The sequence below is a fragment of the Colius striatus genome, chromosome 7, assembly GCF_028858725.1.
Source record: "Colius striatus isolate bColStr4 chromosome 7, bColStr4.1.hap1, whole genome shotgun sequence".
NCBI classification, from domain to species: Eukaryota; Metazoa; Chordata; class Aves; order Coliiformes; family Coliidae; genus Colius; species Colius striatus.
Window position 1 is genome coordinate 20,029,074 of NC_084765.1, and position 19,146 is coordinate 20,048,219.

General features: G+C 46.9%; 1 protein-coding gene across 1 annotated transcript in view; it reads left to right on the top strand.

Moving 5' to 3' along the window:
- HCN4 (hyperpolarization activated cyclic nucleotide gated potassium channel 4) overlaps positions 1-19,146 on the top strand; it is a 111,906-nt gene that overhangs the window by 58,928 nt on the left and 33,832 nt on the right. Inside the window, exons 3-4 of the mRNA XM_061999910.1 lie at positions 7,439-7,600; positions 17,800-18,018. Of these exons, the coding sequence (XP_061855894.1) occupies positions 7,439-7,600; positions 17,800-18,018 (381 nt within the window). The remainder of the gene's footprint in view (positions 1-7,438; positions 7,601-17,799; positions 18,019-19,146) is intronic.

Here is a 19,146-nt window from a genome sequence, read left to right on the forward strand (position 1 = left end):
CATGGTTTAGTGTTAGACTTGGGAGTGTTAGATGAGTGGTTGGACTTGGTGATCTTCAAGGTCTTTTCCAACCTCAATTATTCTATGATTCTATGACAGGGGCTCTGCAGGGGCTGGCAAGGCTGGTGTAGTGTGCTGGGGCCAAGCTGCATCCCCACACAGTGGCCCCACTCCATTCCCTCTCTGAGTGCTCAGGCTTTCAGAGCAGTCCAGCCTCCTTGGCCCTAGACAAACAGACACACTAATGCAATGTTGCTCTCAAGAATCTGGGAAATTCTAGTGACCTGTTGGATAGGCACACAAAGCTGTGCACTGACACAAAACAACACACCAAATCAATCACACAACTTTGAATTCAGTCACAGCCCCAGTTTCACTGGCAGAGTCAGGCCCTCACCTCTCCAAAGTGTCCTTGATATTTTCCAGCTCAAGTGCTCAGATTAGAGGCATCCTGCTGCAGTACAGAGCCAATTGAGTAGTACTGTACAGACTTATTTGGGGCTGACAAGATTTCATATTGATACTGATAGGACCCCAATAGATTGTTCTTTACAAGCAGGATTTCCAAGATGGAGCTCTTATGTAACTAGAGATGACTTTGTTGAGGAAAGTTGTGGTCTTCCCACTTTCCCAAGCTATCCTTTGAGAAAGCATTGCAAGATGTCCTTTGTCTAGAAGGACAGTGACTTTGTAACAGGGATTCTGAAGCCACAGCGTGTTTTGGACAGTCAAGAAATAGGGATATTAGCTCTATCAGACAATATTCTTGGAAAGAGGTTCTTTTAAGCATGGATCTGTGCTTTGTCCTCCTTCTCCTCTTCATTCACTTTTTCCAAATCACAGACAGCAGAAAGCCAGAAAGTACAAACAGTTGCAGGGGCAGAAGGGGATGTGATGCTCTGGGACCCAGCCTAGGTTGCCTTACAACAGGACAAGAAAGGCCTGAGTGTTAACGATGAAAATCAGAGAAGTTCCAGTTACCACTCACATTCCTTTGCTTGTGGGGCAAATGTTCTAGAATGTTTCTTCCCCATCTCTCCCTGGCAAGCTATAGACTGCTTTAGGACACTGTAGCATGGGCTTAGATGCTCTCCAGCAGACTGCTGGAATTAGCATCCCCTGCAACACAGGTGACTATTTACAGTAGGAGCTCCTTCTCAGTGGAAGCTGTTCATTCACACCCCTTCATGGTTACTCCTATGTGCTTCGCAGTGAGGGTTTATTATTTTCCTCTTGCACATTAATGCAACTGAAGACCAGCCAGCAACAAAGCACCACAAGAGTCTCTTGCTCACTGTCCCCCATCCATCTCCACTCTCCTTAGGATGGTGGAGGCCCCAGCAAGACGGGAGGAAAGAAAGATAACCAAGGACCTTGTGGATCGAGACAAGGACAGGGAGGGCTCACTGCCAGTTTCAGTTCTTGGCAAAACAGACTCCACTACTCAAAGTTGAGTAGTAAGAACAGTTTATTCTACTACCTACTAGAAAGAGAACAGACAGAAAGCAAAAACAGCAGGATGATGAGAAAAATACAGCCAGCACTTTAAGATCTCCTTCCCCCACCTCTCCCTTGTTCCCAGGCCCAGCTCACTGCTCCCGATATCTCTACCTCCTCCCCAATCAATGGCGCAGGGTGGGTAGAAAATGGGGAATGTGGTCGGTCTCTCACAGATGAGCTCTGCTGCTTCTCTCTTCTCAGACAAGGACAACTCCTGGCATTCTTCCCCTGCTCCAACATAGTGTCCCTCCCATGGGATACAGTCCTTAACCCGCTGAGCAGCTCAGGGGGGCAGGGATGGGGTTTTCAGTCAGTCTATTCCCAATGACTTCTGTCCTTTGTCTCTCCTCAGGACAGGTGGGATCCTCGCCTGTCCACCCAGCACCTCCTTGGGGTAACTTACACACCTGGCAGCCCTGCATGGGCTGCTCTGACCTGTGTTCATCCCATGGGCTGCAGGTCCTCTCTGCCTCCTGTGTGTGTCTCTGGGGCCCGCAGGCTCTGCAGCACGGCCTGTGCCATGGCCACCTCCTCACACAGTCTCTTGCCCATCCGGGCTCACTCACACGGAGCTGCTGGTGGCTCTCAGCCCTGCCATGGCTCTGCATGGGTTGCAGGGGTACAGCCTGTGTTCTCACCACAGGCTGCAGAGTGGTCTGTGGTCCAGTGCTCCTCCTTCCTTCCTCCTCTGACTGTGAGGTCTGCATGGTCGCCTCCATCTTGTACCACTCTTACACCTCCTACTGAGCACTTCAAATTCCCGTCCCTAAATAGTGATGGCAGAGGCGCCAGATTGGCTCAGCTGGGCTGGAGGTGGGTGTGAACCCAGGAGCCAGGGGAAAAGTCTGAGAACTCTTTACCAGGTCTGCACTGCAGCCCCCTGCCCCTGTTACCAAGCAAAAGCAGCTCCTCACAAAACCATGACAGTTTTGTTGGGATCCTTCCCTCTAGTCAGTGCTGGGCATTAGGGGGCAATACTGAACAGCCACTAGTCTCTCTCAGCTCTGCACAGAGAACATCTGAGGATGATAAGGACAGATGTACCCTGATATTAATACAGAGGCAGGACTCTCCTGTCTTGGTGCTTCAGCACTGAGTCCTATGCTTAGAGGTGGGTTACATGATGGGGGATGATCCAGTGGTGAAGGAAGACCTGTGAACAAAGACAAACACACATTCTGCACAAAGCTGACATTTCTCAGCTGCCAGAAATGCAAGAGTTATTAGTGCATGAGGGGAGGCAGCGGGGCCTAACGACAGAAGTAACCATGCTTATTTATTCCTGCTTTTCAGAGGTGCAGCAAAGAATAAAGACTTTCTGCCCTATCCTAGCTGGAATATAACTCAATCATCATATAAGAAACTTCATATCCATTCACCTTTCCCCTAAACCATCCCTTATGCCAGTCTATGGACTCTGCTTTTACTATATTAAAGGAAGAAACTAACTTCCTAAATCTGACAGTTTTCTCCTCTCCCTGTCCATAGTTCCCTGGGTTACAGTAGGGCTGGAGGTCTTTGAAAAACACACATAGGTGGGAGAGGGTAAGTCATTAGCACCAGAAAACCCTGGCAACACAAAAGATCCATGCAGAGTGATCCTTCTGCAAACTGCTGCTCTGGCTTCATTAAAGGCACGGCCCATGGTATCTCAGGTAGGCTGGATGCACTTTGGGTTATGTAAATGAGAATTATTATTTCTGCAAGGGAAAAAAAACCAGTAGAAATTATTCTTTATGGATTGTGTGCTCAGCTTTCATACAGACCATTTGAGTCAGCAATGAGAGTCTAGATATTTTCTTCTGAAATATTGCTAGAATGGGCTTTCTCACACTAACTCACACTGTGAACTTCAGCTGCATCTTGGATGCAGCGGAGATAATGGAATTTAGAAGCAGCTCTCCAAATCATTCATCCTTCTGGTTTGCAGCATTCTTCTGTGGCTCCCTCCTGATCTGGGCTGAGCGTCTCCACATCTCTCAATGCATATGACCTCATAGTATCCTGATTAGGTGGGGAAGTGTTAATGTCTGGTGTGGAAATGGGCATTCAAATTGAACAGCTAGATCTGACAAAAGAGCAATGGGCCAATTTAGACAGCTCAACAATCCATGACTCCTTTCTTTTGCTATAAAAGTTTTCTGTGTTTTTGGCTGCCTGAACTGACTCACTGTGAGATCAGAGGAGGGTAGTAACTGCTATTGGCAAGGTACATAGTGCTGGGTGGCTGGGAGAAGCAGAACTACCTCTGCCAGGGCAGCAGAAGTCTTGGACTGGGCCATATGGTCACACAGCATGCCTGTAGCATCCCCTGCTTTGGATGCTTCCCTGACAGTCATCCCGTCATCCTGGCCTGCCCCTCCAGAGGTGATTCCCAGGCTGCATGCCATCTCCCTGCCCTAAGGCTCAGTGGAGTCCAGATGGACTCTTGGAGGTGCTCAGAACTTGGGATGCTCTCGGTGCATGTCTCCCTGCAGCTTCTGTCACTGTATGATCAGTTCTTATTAATAGCACAGCACACTGAAAATTCCTTTGCTCTCTCAAATATAAGCCCATGCCAGGGTGTCTCTGCCTTTTGACCTGCTATCTGGTGCCTTGTAAGAAAGTTGTGTCTACAGCTTTATTTTACATCAGACACTTAATCGTGTTACATCTGAGGAAATGGTGAGCTTGGAAAAGTGTCACTGCAGGCTCTGCATGGCTGCCTTGAAGGTCAGTTTTAGAACAGCACTGGGAGTCAAGAGTGATAGGGAACTTCTGGAAAGAGTCCAGTGGAGGGCTACCAAGATGATCAGGGAACTGGAACACTCTCTTATGAGGAAATGTTGAGAGACCTGGGTCTGTTTAGGCTGGAGAAAAGAAGACTGAGAATGTACCTTATCAAGCCTTATAAATACCTAAAAGAGAAGTATCAAGAGGATGGGGACAGTGTTTTCTCTGTGATGCCCAGTGACAGGACAAGGAGTAATGGGCACAAGCTGGAACACAGGAAGTTCCACTTGAACATGAGGAAAAACTTCTTTGGTGTTCAGGTGAGGGAGCCGTGGCACAGGCTGCCACTTGATTGAGGTGCACCTGCTTTAGCAGGGAGTTGGACTGGATGATCTCTAGAGGTCCCTTCCAACCCCAGCCGTTCTGTGATTCTGTGAGTCACACTGCAATGAGAGCTGCGCTGACAAGTCAGAAAGGAGGAGATGTGACATGCAAGGCTGGAGCAGTATGGCCAGGCTGGCCTGGGGTGCAAGGGCAGGGTGGTGGTAGAGGACTTTGGGAGCTGGAGTGAAGGGGCTGTGGCAGGACTGCTGGGTAGTTCAAGACTGAGAAAGCAGGAGGGGCTGCAGAGTGGAATAAACAAGCTCTATGGGAAACTTCAAGCTGACATAGCTAGATTAGGACAGAGCTGACTGAAATATACTCTGGAGGGAAGTACCATCCTACAGGTCAGAGTGGTAAAGCAGGAAAGGAGCTGGGACATGTAGCCTCATCCGATTAACAGTCATCTTCTTTACTCCTCTGCTTTTTTTTCGCATTCATTAAATCTGGCTAGGACATTGTGTCACCAGATTGCAGGCTGGTGACAAGTCATAAGCAGCCAGGCTGTATGTGACTTGAGATGCCTCCTGAGGAGGCCCAGCTGGGAGACTTTTCATTTCATTCACACACAGCTGTCCAAATATTTCACTCCTTCTCTACCAGAAACAGCAAAACCATGTGAAGGGAGCAGTGATTAACATTTCTCTAGACAAGGCTCTGGGGCAGGAGACACTGGCAAGGCTGTGGCATGGCTGTCAGGCCTCCATCTATCCTGACTCTGCCACAGTTTGTTGTGGGGACTCAGCAGCATGTGGAAGAGGGTCTGTTTTCAGGCAGTAGGCTTACTTAGCTGCAAGGCAAGATGCTGTGAGAACTAAGTGTATGATCCTTACTGGATCCAAACCATTCCCCAGTGACAGTTTGACAGTCTTTTTTCTTCATACACTGTGTTAATGCAAACGAAACCAGAAACTAGACTCTGTGCTGAGCCACACAAGACCACCATGCTCTCCAAAGCCTATATCTCCTTGTTGTGGCATGTTGTAAGATAGTGAAAACCAAATCTGAGGGGATATGTAGCTCAGGAGAACAGTTACTCACGTGTCTTGAGTATAAAAGAGCCAAGCACCTCCACAACATACCACCTCGGTTTGTGTGGAGTTGTTTCTGGTAAAAAGTTTCTCAAAACTTCCCCGTCTCTGGGGATGAGCCAACTGGGCACCTCCACGATCACTTTTTAAGATCACTTTTTAAGCAGCCAGAAGAGGAGGGTAGTTCACTCTGGGAGGTGATGGAAGGAGTGGGAAGAGAAAGAGGCTACCATGTGGATCTCAAGGCCAGTGAGGGAAGAGGGGAGGAGGTGTACTGGAGCAGAGCATCCTGTGGTGAGCTGGGGGCTGTTTCCCTGCAACACATGGGGGGTGTTCCCCTGCAACACATGGATCTGCTGGCAGCTTGTGGAGGACCCCAATCCAGGGATGACTATGCCCAGAGGGACTGTGACACTGGGGAGAGGTGGCATTGGAGCAGAATGTGGCTGGAGTTCTCCTGCCATGGAGGAGACCCATGGGGAGGAGTTTGTGGGAATCTACAGTCCTTGTGAGAATCTGAACCTCCTGCATGTCAGAGAGGTTCATTAGGGACTGTATCCTATGAAATGGACTTCACGTTAAAGCTGGGAAAGAATACAAGGAGTCCTCCTCATCTGAGATGAAGTGGCAGAAACTGTCTGTGAGTAACTGACCACAGCTTCCACTCCCTGCCTCTGCACTGCTGAGGGGAAGGAAATAGAGATATAGGGGGCAGGGAGAGGACCCTGGGAAGAGAGGAGGTGTAGGGGAAGAAGGTCTTAAAGTGATGGTTGTATTTTTCTCATCATCATGCTCTGTTTTTGTCTCCTGTGCTGTTTCTAGTTGAAAGTAGATCAGACTGTTCTGGTTTTCTTCCCTAAGTTGAGTGGTCTATTTTGCCCAGAACCATAGCTGGTGAGCAAGTCCTTCCTGCTCTTGTCTTGATCCACAAAGTCCTTGGTTCTCTCTTCTCCCATCTCACTGGGGGCCCCACCATACCACAGGAGATGTGGGTGTGGGAGACTGAGAAGGCAGTGGCATGGGACTTCATTGTGGTTTGGGGTTAAACCACGACACTATCCTAGAAAAAAAAATAGTGTCCATCAGGTAATTCTGGATTGTGTATGGAGCTGGATTTCTCTGCATTCTACTTGTGAATGGTGCTCTGGACATAGATTCCTTTTGCATTACAGAGCCCACAGCAGAGCTGTGGTTGCTGTTGTGGTGTTCTGGGCTTCCTTGCCAAGAACTGCTATACAGCTCTGCCATATTTTTTGTTTCCTTGCCCATGTTCATGTAAGACTGGGAGTGATATAGCAGCAGAACACAAGAAATAGAAGAAAATAGATCCTCTTTTACAAGTCTGTGCTGAGTTTGAGGCTGCGCTTTCTTGCATTTGATACTTGCAGAGACTACATCTGACATCCAGTACAAAGCTTCCACTGTGGGTCAGTGTAGCATATATTCAGCAAGAGCAGAAATCAAAGAAGGGCATTGCAGTTAAAAAAATGTAATGACAGAGTTTATTTCTGAGGAGTGGCTGATATGCCAGAAATATTTGCAACTAACTTATTTTATAAAATGAGTTATGGAGTTTTTAATGTAAATTTGAAAGCGAAATCTAAAGGCAAGAGGAGTGAGTGTTTGTGACTTTGTATTGTTTTTAATCTGTTTTTCAGCAGGTTCTGCTTGCATACTGCAACTGACCTGAACTGAGCTGATGCAGCCTTTTCCATTACTTTAGCAAGGTTCCTGACACTGACACCTCATCTAATTTTGTGGAGTTGGTTGTTTGGGGAGCTGCCATCTAATCTACTCCCTCTTGGCCCCTGCAGATCTTCCACATGACCTATGATCTGGCTAGTGCAGTGGTGCGGATTGTGAACCTGATTGGGATGATGCTGCTGCTGTGTCACTGGGATGGCTGCCTCCAGTTCCTTGTGCCCATGCTGCAGGACTTCCCCGACGATTGCTGGGTGTCCCTCAACCGCATGGTGGTAAGTGCCAGCCCTCCTTGCTCCCTTACACCCTAAACTCAGGCCCTCAGTCACAGCATCACCACTACATCATTGGCCTCCCAGCACTAACATGGCATCCCCCAGCTTCCCATTTCCCCCACCTCCTTTCTGAGCCTTCCTCCAGCAGGCACTGGTAAAGCCACAGTGCTGCAGGTGTGGGAGCTGCTTACAGACAGCCTCTGCAAGGAGCCGGTCTGGGGGCTGCAGAGCAGGAGGCAGCCCCAGCAGAGCAGGTTGCTGCTGCCAGCAGCATGGGCAAGATCCAAGCTCTCCTCCTGGCAGCAAACACAGAGAAGCCGGAAGGGAAAGGGCTTTCTGCTGGGATCTGGACATTCTGGTGGACAGAGGAGGTCCTAGAATCTGATCCATAATCCCCATTACTAGTCACAAGGAAATTGTTAGGCCTTCTACTCCTCCTGGTGAGGCTGCAGCTCGAGTGCTGTGTTCAGTGTTGGACCACTCACCACAAGAGGGACACTGAGATCCTACAGTGTGTCCAGAAACAGACAATGCAGTCTGGAGCACAAGTCTAATAGAGAGCAGCTGAAGGGTCTGGAGGTGTTCAGCCTGGAGAAGGCTGAGGGGAGATCTTCTTGCTCTCTACAACTCCCTGACAGAAGATCATTGCTAGGGAGGGGAGTCAGTCTCTTCTCCCAAGTTTCAAGTGACAGGACAAGAGGAAATGACCTCAAGTTGCACCAGGGGAAGTTTAGATTGTAGATTAGGAAATACTTCTTCACTGAGAGGGTTATTAGACACTGGTACAGGCTGCCTGGGGAGGTGGTGGAGTTCCCATCTCTGGAGATACTTAAAAGCCGTGTGGTGAGGTGCTGAGGGACATGAGTTAGTGATGGACTTGGCAATGTTAGATGAATGGTTGGACTTGATGATCTTAAAGGTCTTTTCCAACCAAAATGACTGTATGGTGATTCTATATCCACTTGAAGGGTCGTTGTGATCACCTACCCTCCTCCCTGGAGAGCTGCACAATATCCCATTAGAGTGGGCTGAAACAGACTCTGCCAAGGCATGGCATGGCCTCCCATTGTGGGATCAGTAGCCAGACTTCCTAATAGCATCTCAAGCTGTGCTGCTCACTTTGCTGTTTGCTATGAGGGAGATTTATACCATATGATACGTGCATGGGAAATCCATGGTACCTTTCAACCATCTCACTGAGAATTCAGGATCTTTTATTCAAAGGGACAATGTCCAGTTGATTAAGCAGCAAAAACTGACAAAGCTTAAAAAATTGCTTCTTACTGCAGCTCTTAACCTCCAGATTCCCCTAGCCAATTTTTTCTAAAAAAAAAAAAAACCTAACCAAAACAAAAATTAAAAAACCCAGGCACTGGGGCAGAACAGAACAAATGTAAAATGTATAAAATAATTGTCAACTTCACATGCCTCCCACACACAGAGCCATGGGCACATGCTGCCCATGCCTGAGAAGAGGAAGCATCCATGAAGAAGTTGTCTGCTGTTTATTTTTTCATTTCTTCCCTCTGCAATAATCATTCACTTTCTGCTATTGAAAGGTGCTAGACTGACAGTTCTAGAGACTAGATCCCTTTAATTATCTAAGTAGAAGAACAACCCATGCAACAGCTGCCTTATCTTCTCACATGCTGTCTTTTTATTATTTGTATGACAGGATCAATGAGATCAGGGCTCCGTTGTGCCTATACTGTTTGGGTTCAAAAGGCCACACCGCTTGTCATCCTGGAAAGCTCAGAGGTGTAGACAGGATTCATCCCCATTCAATGAAGTGACTTGCCATGGTGCCCTTGCAGGACAGCTTCAGGACAGCAGCTTTGAGCCATGTTTTGTTTGTCCAAACATTTGGGTGAAGATTGCTGTCCGATGACAGCAACTTCTATTTACTTTTCCCATCCAACCCTGGGGGAAGCAGTAAAAGCTAGGGCTGCAGAGTTATAGGTGGGAGTAGCACCCTTATCTCAAAGGCCAGGGGATGAGAGATGCAACACAAGCTGCAGAGTGTCCTGAAGAGTCAAAAGATGCAGATCTACTGGTAACTGATGCCTGGAAAACCTGCACAGAAGGCAGTAACTAGCGATGGCAGGTATGTGTGAAGAAGAATAGTCCAGTGTCTAGAGCACTGACTGAAAGTGGGACATCTGGACTCAGCTCCCAACTTTGTCCTGTGTGATCCCAGGTAAGTCAGATGAGAGGCTCAGAGTTCTCCCTCCCTAGATGCTTCTGAGGATACGTAAATGCTGTAATGATGGGTATCTAAACCAGCCTGAGAGACCTGGGATTGTTACTAGTAGGTTTCACAAATGTGTGGCACAAGCTAAGTGACTCTTGAACACTTTTCACTCAGAGGATGTAAAGCCAGAAAATCACTTCTGTACCTCAGTGGAATAAAGAGCTGCAAACATATTGGGGGCAGAGCCTGATGATGAGGGAAACAAAGCTAAATTTATATAATCTAATAGTTACCTATAATCAGAGCCTATAAATGACCATCAAGGGAACTGTGTAGTGAAGAGATTGAGTCTTGAAAGGTGGCAGGAGATAGGACAGAAGAAGAAAAGATTTAGCCTAGGCACCTTTCTGAGCAGCAAGACTGAGGAGAGGGTTTCAGCAAAGTCTTCAGGAGGGGCCAAGTAGAAAGTTTCTATCCAGAGCAGAACTTTACCAGACAAGGAGTCATGCTGCTGCAAATACTTGTCTTCCCAGCCTTGAGAACCTGTGAAGCTGGGAATTAAACTTGCCTTGTGTGATTTTTTTTTTCTGCTTCTGCTCTGCAGCTAGATCACCTTCACGTTTTTCACTTAATAAAAGTGAAATAAAAATATTATCTCAGTGATTGTGTCAGAAATGGAGCCTCAGGAAACTGAGATGAGGAACTGGATTGATGGTTATAAGCCCCACCTATAGTTCAGGTGGTTTCCACTCCAGAAGCTGTACAGGAATATGCCAATCCCAAAATAGCTTGTTTTTAGAAGATTTAACAAAGAGAATAATTAGTTCTCCTGCAATGGGTCAGTTTCTTCCCACAATAAGGTCAGTCCTCTAATTTCCTGAGTTTTCCAGATATGTCACTGGAACCAGAGATGAATGTTGATGGCATGGTTAGTACAACAATTTACTAGTCTACAGTGAAGTGATACAAAAGGTCACTAAGTTAGGAAACAAGAAACTGGTGTGGTCTGAGCTATTCTCAGACTTTGGTGCCCAGATCTTGATGGTAGTTTCCAGAATGGCTCTGTTTGAAAGCTCTGATGGACAGAGATGGGAGGTGAGAGGCCAGGATGGCATCTATCTGTGACAGAGAGTTGGTAGGTTGGATTTTGGGATATTCTGTACTGACCCGGTTACAGCTATGAGGAAATAAGTATACTTGGTGCACAAGTAACGTGATTACACACAGGAGCCAAAAAGCCAACATGGAACAACTGTAGGAAAAAAAAGGAGTCTTCTGAAGCTGCTATAGCCAAGCGGAGCTGAAAGCAAGGTGCCAAATGCTTTGGAGGCTTTCTCCTTGAGTATGCTGGTACTGCTCTTCCACTGGCTCTAGATCTTTCCACCTAGCCACTTGGCAGTCCATAAAGCCAACTTTAATTCCAACACAGCAGGGAAAGAAGATTCATCACCTCCTATCTGCTTCCTAAAACTTTGGTCCTCTTCCAGGGCATCTGTGAAGGGTCTGGTGTGTCCAAAATCATATCAGTGGCTTTATAAATCTCTGGGTCTAATTAATCTTGGTGTTTTCTATAGGCACTGTGCTTCATCTTTTGCAGTTGTAGAAGTGAGTCTCTATACAACTTCTTTCTGAAATGGCAGGGAAGGATGTTTTCAGTATTAATTGTTCAGCCGCAGTCTCTGGGGCTTCAGCATTAGCTCCCCCACAGGGCACTTTATTAAAAAGAGAAATACTGGTGAGTCAGCTGCAGCATGGCATGTGCATGGGCAGCAGCATCTCCCCAAGACCCTTGCCTGGCAGCTCCTCATCAGAAAAATCTGAGCTCTGCTGAGACTTGAAAGCTGCTGTGAACACGTGGCTTGCTCCCTTGGGTATTGTGCAGAACCAATAAACCCTGCAGGGAAGGCAAATATCCCTGTGTCAAATGCAGCAGCCTTGCATAGGAAATACCAATGGTTTTCTCTTCTACCAAAAGGAGACAATCTTTACTTTTGAGCTTAAACTCCCTTCCCCACCCCCCAACACATCACTGTGGTGTTCCTGTTAGAAAGGGGGAAGAGGAATGGACGCAGCATGTGTTGTTGAAGACAGAGCAATCCTGCATAGACCTCTTGTGTGATTCCAAACTCCCCCCAAGCCTGTGGTGCAGCAGACCCCTCCTACCCTCACTCAGCAGGCACATGAATTATGATGCTTTATAAAGTCTTTCAGGGAGCAGCAAGAATAGGGCTGCTTCATGATGGGCTGGGAGCCAGGAGCCAAGGGGAAATCCTGCACAGGCAATGCCTTCACAGTCATCTGAACAGGGTGGGCAGAGCAGAAGTGGTGACAACAGAGCCCACTGACCATTCCAGTGAAGGCAAGTTTACAGCCACGTCCAGGGGCTGCCCAGGGAGTCTGGTTAGGAGCAGCAAGAGGTAGGGTCAGGGATAAGGCTTTGTTTCCAGCCCTGCCCCTGAGCTCACCTCAAGGCTAAAGCCTTGTTCAGGGGCATATATTCTGTGCCCGGGGCTGGGCACAGATACAGCTACTCAAGGGAGGTCTGGGTGCCCAGGCCTGTGCTGAAACAGAGCTCCAGGAGTAATGGGTGCATAGGTGGGGGTCCCAGGCAAGACTGACTGTGGCAGCTAAGACCGCTGCACTCAGAGTCCTGAGAAAATCTCTTCTGTGAGATGAAGGCCATGCAGAGATCTCCATGGAAATGCAAAGCTGGACCTGTCATCTCCATTTCTTCTCCCACTATTCCATTCCTTTAACCTAGATCTGAAGGTTTGTTTTCCCAGCTCAGCAGCTACATTGCTGTCCAGGGGAGGGCAGTGATGTTCAGAGGCCTTGTTTTGCAGCTTGGCATACATGGTGTGCAGTAGTAAACCTAGAATAACAATTGTGGCTGGATAAGATCACTGGTGAGATGAATATGGAAGTTCACAGGGTTGAAATATGCCCTTTCACTACAGGAAACTCCTTAATACTGTGAAATGTTTGTGATGTAACTCAGACATAATATGGAACCCATGGATTGTGCCCCTGGAAAGAATTTGTCAGTACTTAGTATCTTTAATTCTGGGAGGAGTGGCTGATTCACCAGAAGGCTGTGCTGCTGTTCAGTGAGATCTTGAACTGTCTTGAGAGTTGAGCAGAGAGGAACCTCATGAGGTTCAACAAGGACAAGTGCAGAGTCCTGCATCTGGGGAGGAACAACCCCATGCAACAGTACAGGCTGGGGATTGACCTGCTGGAGAGCAGCTCTGCAGAGAGAGACCTGGGAATTCTGGTAGACAGCATGAGCCAGCAATGTGCCCTTGTGGCCAAGAAGGCCAATGGCATCCTGAGGGGCATTAAGAAGAATGTGACCAGCAGGTCTAGCAAGGTTCTGATCCCCCTCTACTCTGCCCTGGTGAGGCCAAACCTAGAGTACTGTGTCCAGTTCTGAGCTCCCCAGCTCAAGAGAGACAGGGAACTGCTGGAGAGAGTCCAGTGGAGGGCCAAGATGATCAGGGAACTGGAACATCTCTCTTGTGAGGAAAGGCTGAGAGACCTGGGGCTGTTTAGGCTGGAGAAGAGAAGACTAAGAGGGGACCTTATCAATGCTTATAAATACCTAAAGGAGGATGTCAAGAGGATGAGACCAGTCTTTTTTCTGTAGTGACTGGTGACAGGACAAAGGGTAACAGGCACAAGCTGAAGCACAGGAAGTTCCAGTTGAATATGAGGAGAAACTTCTTTGCTGTTCGGCTGATGGAGCCCTGGCACGGGCTGCCCAGAGAGGCTGTGGATTCTCCTTCTCTGGAGGTTTCCCCACTCACTTTAACAAATTCCTGTGTGACCTTATCTAGGTGAACCTGCTTTAGCAGGGAGTTGAACTGAGTGATCTCTAGGGGTCCCTTCCAACCCTCACCATTCTGGGATTCTAAAATTCTATCTAGTCTTCTCCAGTGAGATTTTGAGGAGGTATACTCATGTGAACATCAGACCCAAAACGTCCTGTAAGACATCAGACTGTTTCTTTAGGTTCCTCTGTAGGGTACTACAGAATGCAACAGTGCCTTTGAAGTGTTCCAGGAACATGTCACCAAGTATTCAAGAGTGGACAGGAGCAGAGGCATTGCAGTCCAGACACTAATATCAAAGAAACCGTTAGAGTCCTGTCAGTATGAAAGTTAAAAACAAGCTAGTCTGAGAAACCACCTCAAAGTAATTGTAACTCCCTTTAGCAAATGCTTTTGGTGCCTGGCATGTGTCTGAGATAACATCCCTCTTTACTATGTTCAAGCACAGATCTGCAGCTCCATTTTAGCTTGCTTTGAGATTTGGTCAATGAGGAGTCATTTTCTTTCTGCAGTTTAAGGCCTCTTTTACCTACCCTCATGGGCCACTTCAGCCTCTCCAGTAGATTTGAAGTAGTACAACCCTCCAACCATGGGGACTGGCAAAGTGGTATAGTGAGTATGGGGCTATGGCTCTTGCAGAAACAAGCAGTATCAATATAAGGCACTGTGGTGCTAGTAAATGTGTGTCCGCAGTACATTTAGAACCATTTCTGCTAGTCTGTCTTCAAGTACTGCATTCTTGACCTGCCTGCTTATTCTGTGGAAGACAGAAGAGTGTAAAGCAGGCTGGAAAACTAGAGATACACTGAGACCTATAAGCAAAGAGTCATCATATAGAGTGCCATTAAGATCCAATGCCTTTTACGGATTATCAAAATGCTCAGACGTTGCATCCTAAAGGTAGTTGCTTTGAAAGATTTCTCCTCCATGGAAGTGCCTCTCTTTCAGCAGTCCTTGATGTCTTCTCCCAGCAGACCATGTTGCTTAGGATGTTTTTTAAACACTCTAGGTTTTCTTCCAGCTCTCGTAGCTTAGTCTGTCATTACTCAGCGATCTCCTTGGTCTGACACAAAGCAGGCTGCCCTCACGGGGAGCCATGCTCCTGAGGGGAATTGGGGTTGTGACTTGTGAAGTGTAGAGTTCCCAGAGAGCCATAAGTGTTTCTGCAGTCTATGGGAACTCAGTAATTATGGTTGTTGTTGTTTTGTCTGACTAAATCCTACAAAACACTGGTAAACTTCCTTGTAAACAGCCCTCTCAAGCAGCAAGTTGCTGGAAAAATGGCTTTTAGAACTCAAGCCTGCCTCAGATGTTCCGATACTCAGATGTCCTCTTAGGCTCTGATCATTTGTGGCCATATAAGACCCTGGCAGACAATGTCCTTATATATCAAATTACAGCTCAGCTGTTATTAGTCCTGTCTCCCTAAATTCCCTTTGGAATTTCAGCTCAGCATTTCTTTCCACTCTCCTCTCATTCTGTTTTGGAAATTCTCTGCCATGTTAAACAACTGCAACACTGAACTCAAGAGACAGTAGAATTTCAGTGATGTTCCCTGAGAAATGCCTACAAGGGAAAAGAATTTGTTTAACAAGGAAGGGATAGGACAGACACCTGTGCTACTGCCTCTGCCCCAGTAAAGGTGGGAATGTGCTTCCGACCTTTACAGGTGATACACTGTTTTAAGCACAAGTTGAAGAAGTGTAACTGCTCCTGCATGTTGTTTCAGGATGACAACTTCCCAGCGAATGGCAATAGATGGGCTAAAGCCACAGAGTTTACAGCATTAGCCATTCTGTAAGTGCAGGGGTCATAGGTAGTATTACAGGGCTGGGGGAAAGGAACTGTGGCTCCTGTAAATGTTACCAGTGAAGGTGCAGGGGTATCTGTGTAAGGTCTGTGAGATGCTTGAGGCGTTCACAGATCAGAAGTGAGTCTGCAAAATGACACAAGACCTGAGTGGTGGAAAAAATGCTCCCCTCTACTTTGAGTAGGGCTCTAGGAGCCACAGCATCGGCATGAGTGACAGATAAAAGGCAGATTCATTCCTGTGGTGCTTGCACCTGAGGCAGCCCCTGTGGTCAGATCCTTTCTGCTGCCCTGTACAGCAGAGTGTCAGTGCTCTCTGCCCTTATCTGTAGCCGTCTCCCCTTCAGACTGCAGGCCTTCACAGCCTGGCAAGCCAACCGCAGAGCCAGGAATAGAGGCACCAACGGCCACATTGTGTCTTGTGTGTCTCTTGGCTCAAGGGTAGTTTTTTCCAGTGCAGGAGGTGAAGAGGTTCCTGCTTTGTTGAGAAGGTGGACCCAGCCAGGCCGGTGCCAGCAGGGGATGGGCTCTTGTGGGGCTGTGAATGTGCTGCTGCTTCTGTGTCTGCTTTGCTGTCACCTCTGTTGCTTTGTCCTTCTTGTTGCAGTGCAAATCAGACCTGTCTTGCATAATGTAACTGAATATGTCCAGGGTAAGACTATTGCCTGTCTTTGTCCACGTGCTTATCTCGTAGCCAAGCATTAACACTCTCCAGAGGCTCCAGCTCAGCCACAGCTCACAGTAGGCTTTGCTTCTCTTCACTACTTATATGCTTATTGAAAATTTGCCATCAATGTTAGTGACCTCCTTGTGATGAGATGCCTCCAAAGAGGCATCCAGTAATCTCCAGGGCTCCCAGCATTACAGGTCACCATTGCTGAGACTGCTGCTGCATCTCTCCAAATGGAGTTGACAAAAGTATCACTTTTTGAGTTGACAAACCATAAACCAGGCCTCCCGAATGACCTTCCGAGTTGCCATGGTCTGTGTGTCTGTACATATCCATGATGTTAACATCTTCTTAGGAACAGCAAGGAGACTGATAAATGTACAGATTATGTGCTGCAGTGAATGTCACTGTAGCAGAGGTATTTTTTTACATACCTTGCAATAGCAATGTATGATGACAGTGCATTTACTTTACAAGGTTTTGTGGCAAGGACTATGCTATATCATACCTACAGCATAATAAATGTACCTTGGACTGTTCCACAAACTCAAGCTAATCAGAGTGATTGTGAAACTTATGCTGTTTTCTTCTTCCTGTCCCACAATGTCATTGCTGAGGCACTTCTTGTGTTAGTTGCAGTGGGAGAGCACAGGGTGTCCAAAAGTAGCCATTGACTTCAGCTGGCTCCTCAGGGTAGTTTTTTGCATCTCTGAAATGAGACCACTTCTAGTTTTCTCAACACCCTGGAAAAAGCCCTGTTTTACACTGAGAAAAACCTTCTGTCTGGACATTATCATCTTAATTTTCTGCCCTTCACATCTCTTCAGTTTATGACCTGAGATCCCTGACCATTTCCTAAATTGCTGGGGAGTGATTTTCCCCACTCTTTCTGCTGGCAACCTTGCTCAGACTCTCTTTTACCACCTCTCTGTTAAAGTCCATTTCCCACTAGAGCGATCATATGCTTCAGTTCATTCTCTCACACATGGGTCATCTAAAAAATATCCTAATGCATAATTTCAGTGTATCTCAGGTTACTAGTGTGCCAGACTGTCGGGATTCCTTTCTGGAAAGTTTTACTGGAAAGAAGGGTACAAGGAATCTGTGAAAACTCTGGCCAAAGTCAGTTAATGTCAAATGACTAAATTTGGGTGCTTTTTTCCCCTTTTATTGTTTTTTTTTAAATCACAGAATCACAGAATGATGGGGTTCGGAACAGATCTCTAAAGATCATCCAGTTCAACCCCTCTGCTCAAGCAGGTCACACAAGAATGCTTCCAGGCGGGTTTTGAAAGCCTTCAGAGAAGGAGACTCTGCAACTTCCCTGGGCAGTCTGTGTCAGGGCTCCATCACCCTTACAGTAAAGAAGTTTTTCCCTAAGTGGAACTCTTTGTGTTCCAGCTTTTGTCAATTAACCTATCACTTGACACTACAGTGGACACTACCATGGACACTGCACTGGACACCGGACACTACACTGTCCTATCACTGGACACTACAGAAAAAAAAGCGTTGTCCTGAATCAAATGTGCCCAGCACTTCAAAGCCGTCAAAGTATTAACTTGCTTGTTTAACATGTAGAGGTGCTTTAAATGTGGGCTTTAGGGTCTAATGTTAGGTATCGTTTTTCTAGAATGTGTTCATCTCAGAGAATGTCTTGTGCCATGCTAAAGCTCTATCTGTCTATCTATCTCTTTAGAATGACTCCTGGGGCAAGCAGTATTCCTATGCGCTGTTCAAGGCAATGAGTCACATGCTCTGCATTGGGTATGGGCAGCAGGCACCCGTGGGCATGTCAGATGTGTGGCTCACAATGCTGAGCATGATTGTCGGTGCCACCTGCTATGCCATGTTCATCGGCCATGCCACAGCCCTAATCCAGTCTCTCGACTCCTCACGGCGTCAGTACCAGGAGAAGGTAAGGACTGGGCTTTGCAACGCTTATGTGACCCTGGGGTGGTTTATGCACTGTTGGGGAGAAGCCAGGACTGTCAATGACCCATGAGAGAGGCCAAAGGTGCAGTGACTTTGTCACCGCAGCAAGTTTATTGGTAATTCATATGCATCCATTCACTCAAACAGACCCTCAGGAGGAAATAGATGCAAGATCAGATGACTAATAGTAGAGCAGTAGGTGATTATTGTTGCCTCTCATTGTCTTTTTAGATCAACATTGTCAATGTCACTGGTATCTAAAGTGTTAGTCACTTTGTCCTTTCTGATATCGTTTCAAATCACAAGTGTATGTTCCAGAATGTGTAGTTTTTGTTTAGCAAGTACTTTAAAAGTATCCACATTGTTCACTTCGGTGCTATGTAACAAAACCCAAAGCATAGATCAAAGCCCAGGAGCTCAGAACAGGTTCCGCAAGTAGCTATTGAATTAATTGCAAAGTTGTTGAGTTGCATAATGTAGGGCACACACAGAAATGTCACAACTCATCAGGTTGTCACTGCAGCAACAATAACTGGCATGTGGGGCGGTTAAGGTGATTCTGTGAATTGTTGATAGGGAGCAAACAGGGTCAGTCACTGATTCTGATGGCGAGGAGTAACTCATGGAATGGCATCAATTCCTTCCCTCGTTCTGTGCCTCCGCTGCCATTGCTACCTGCACAATGATATTTTGTTATCTAAAGAAAAGGGGCTGCTGGTACAATGATGCTTTTGTCTCTAGGACACAGACAGGCAAAACTCGAGCCTTCAACTTCTGGTTGAACCAGTAGGCCTGCATCTCCACAAAACAGAAGAGGTCATTGACCGTGTGCAATGCAGAGAAGGGCCTAACTGAGGAATGAGTGAGGAAGGGACTTCACTGCAGACACAATAGGTTACTTCCAAAGCATTGCCCTCAATTAGTAGGGCTGAGGATGCCATGGGCAAGGAGGTGTTATGGTCAGGGTCCTCTGGATGCATACAATCTAAAGATTAAGAGGAAGAATTAGTTACTGGCCTTATTCTGACCCTGCCAGGTACAGTTAGATTAAGTGAAAGTGATCTGTTATTCAAGCAGGTAAACTGTGGCTAGCATGCACAGTTGAATTTTA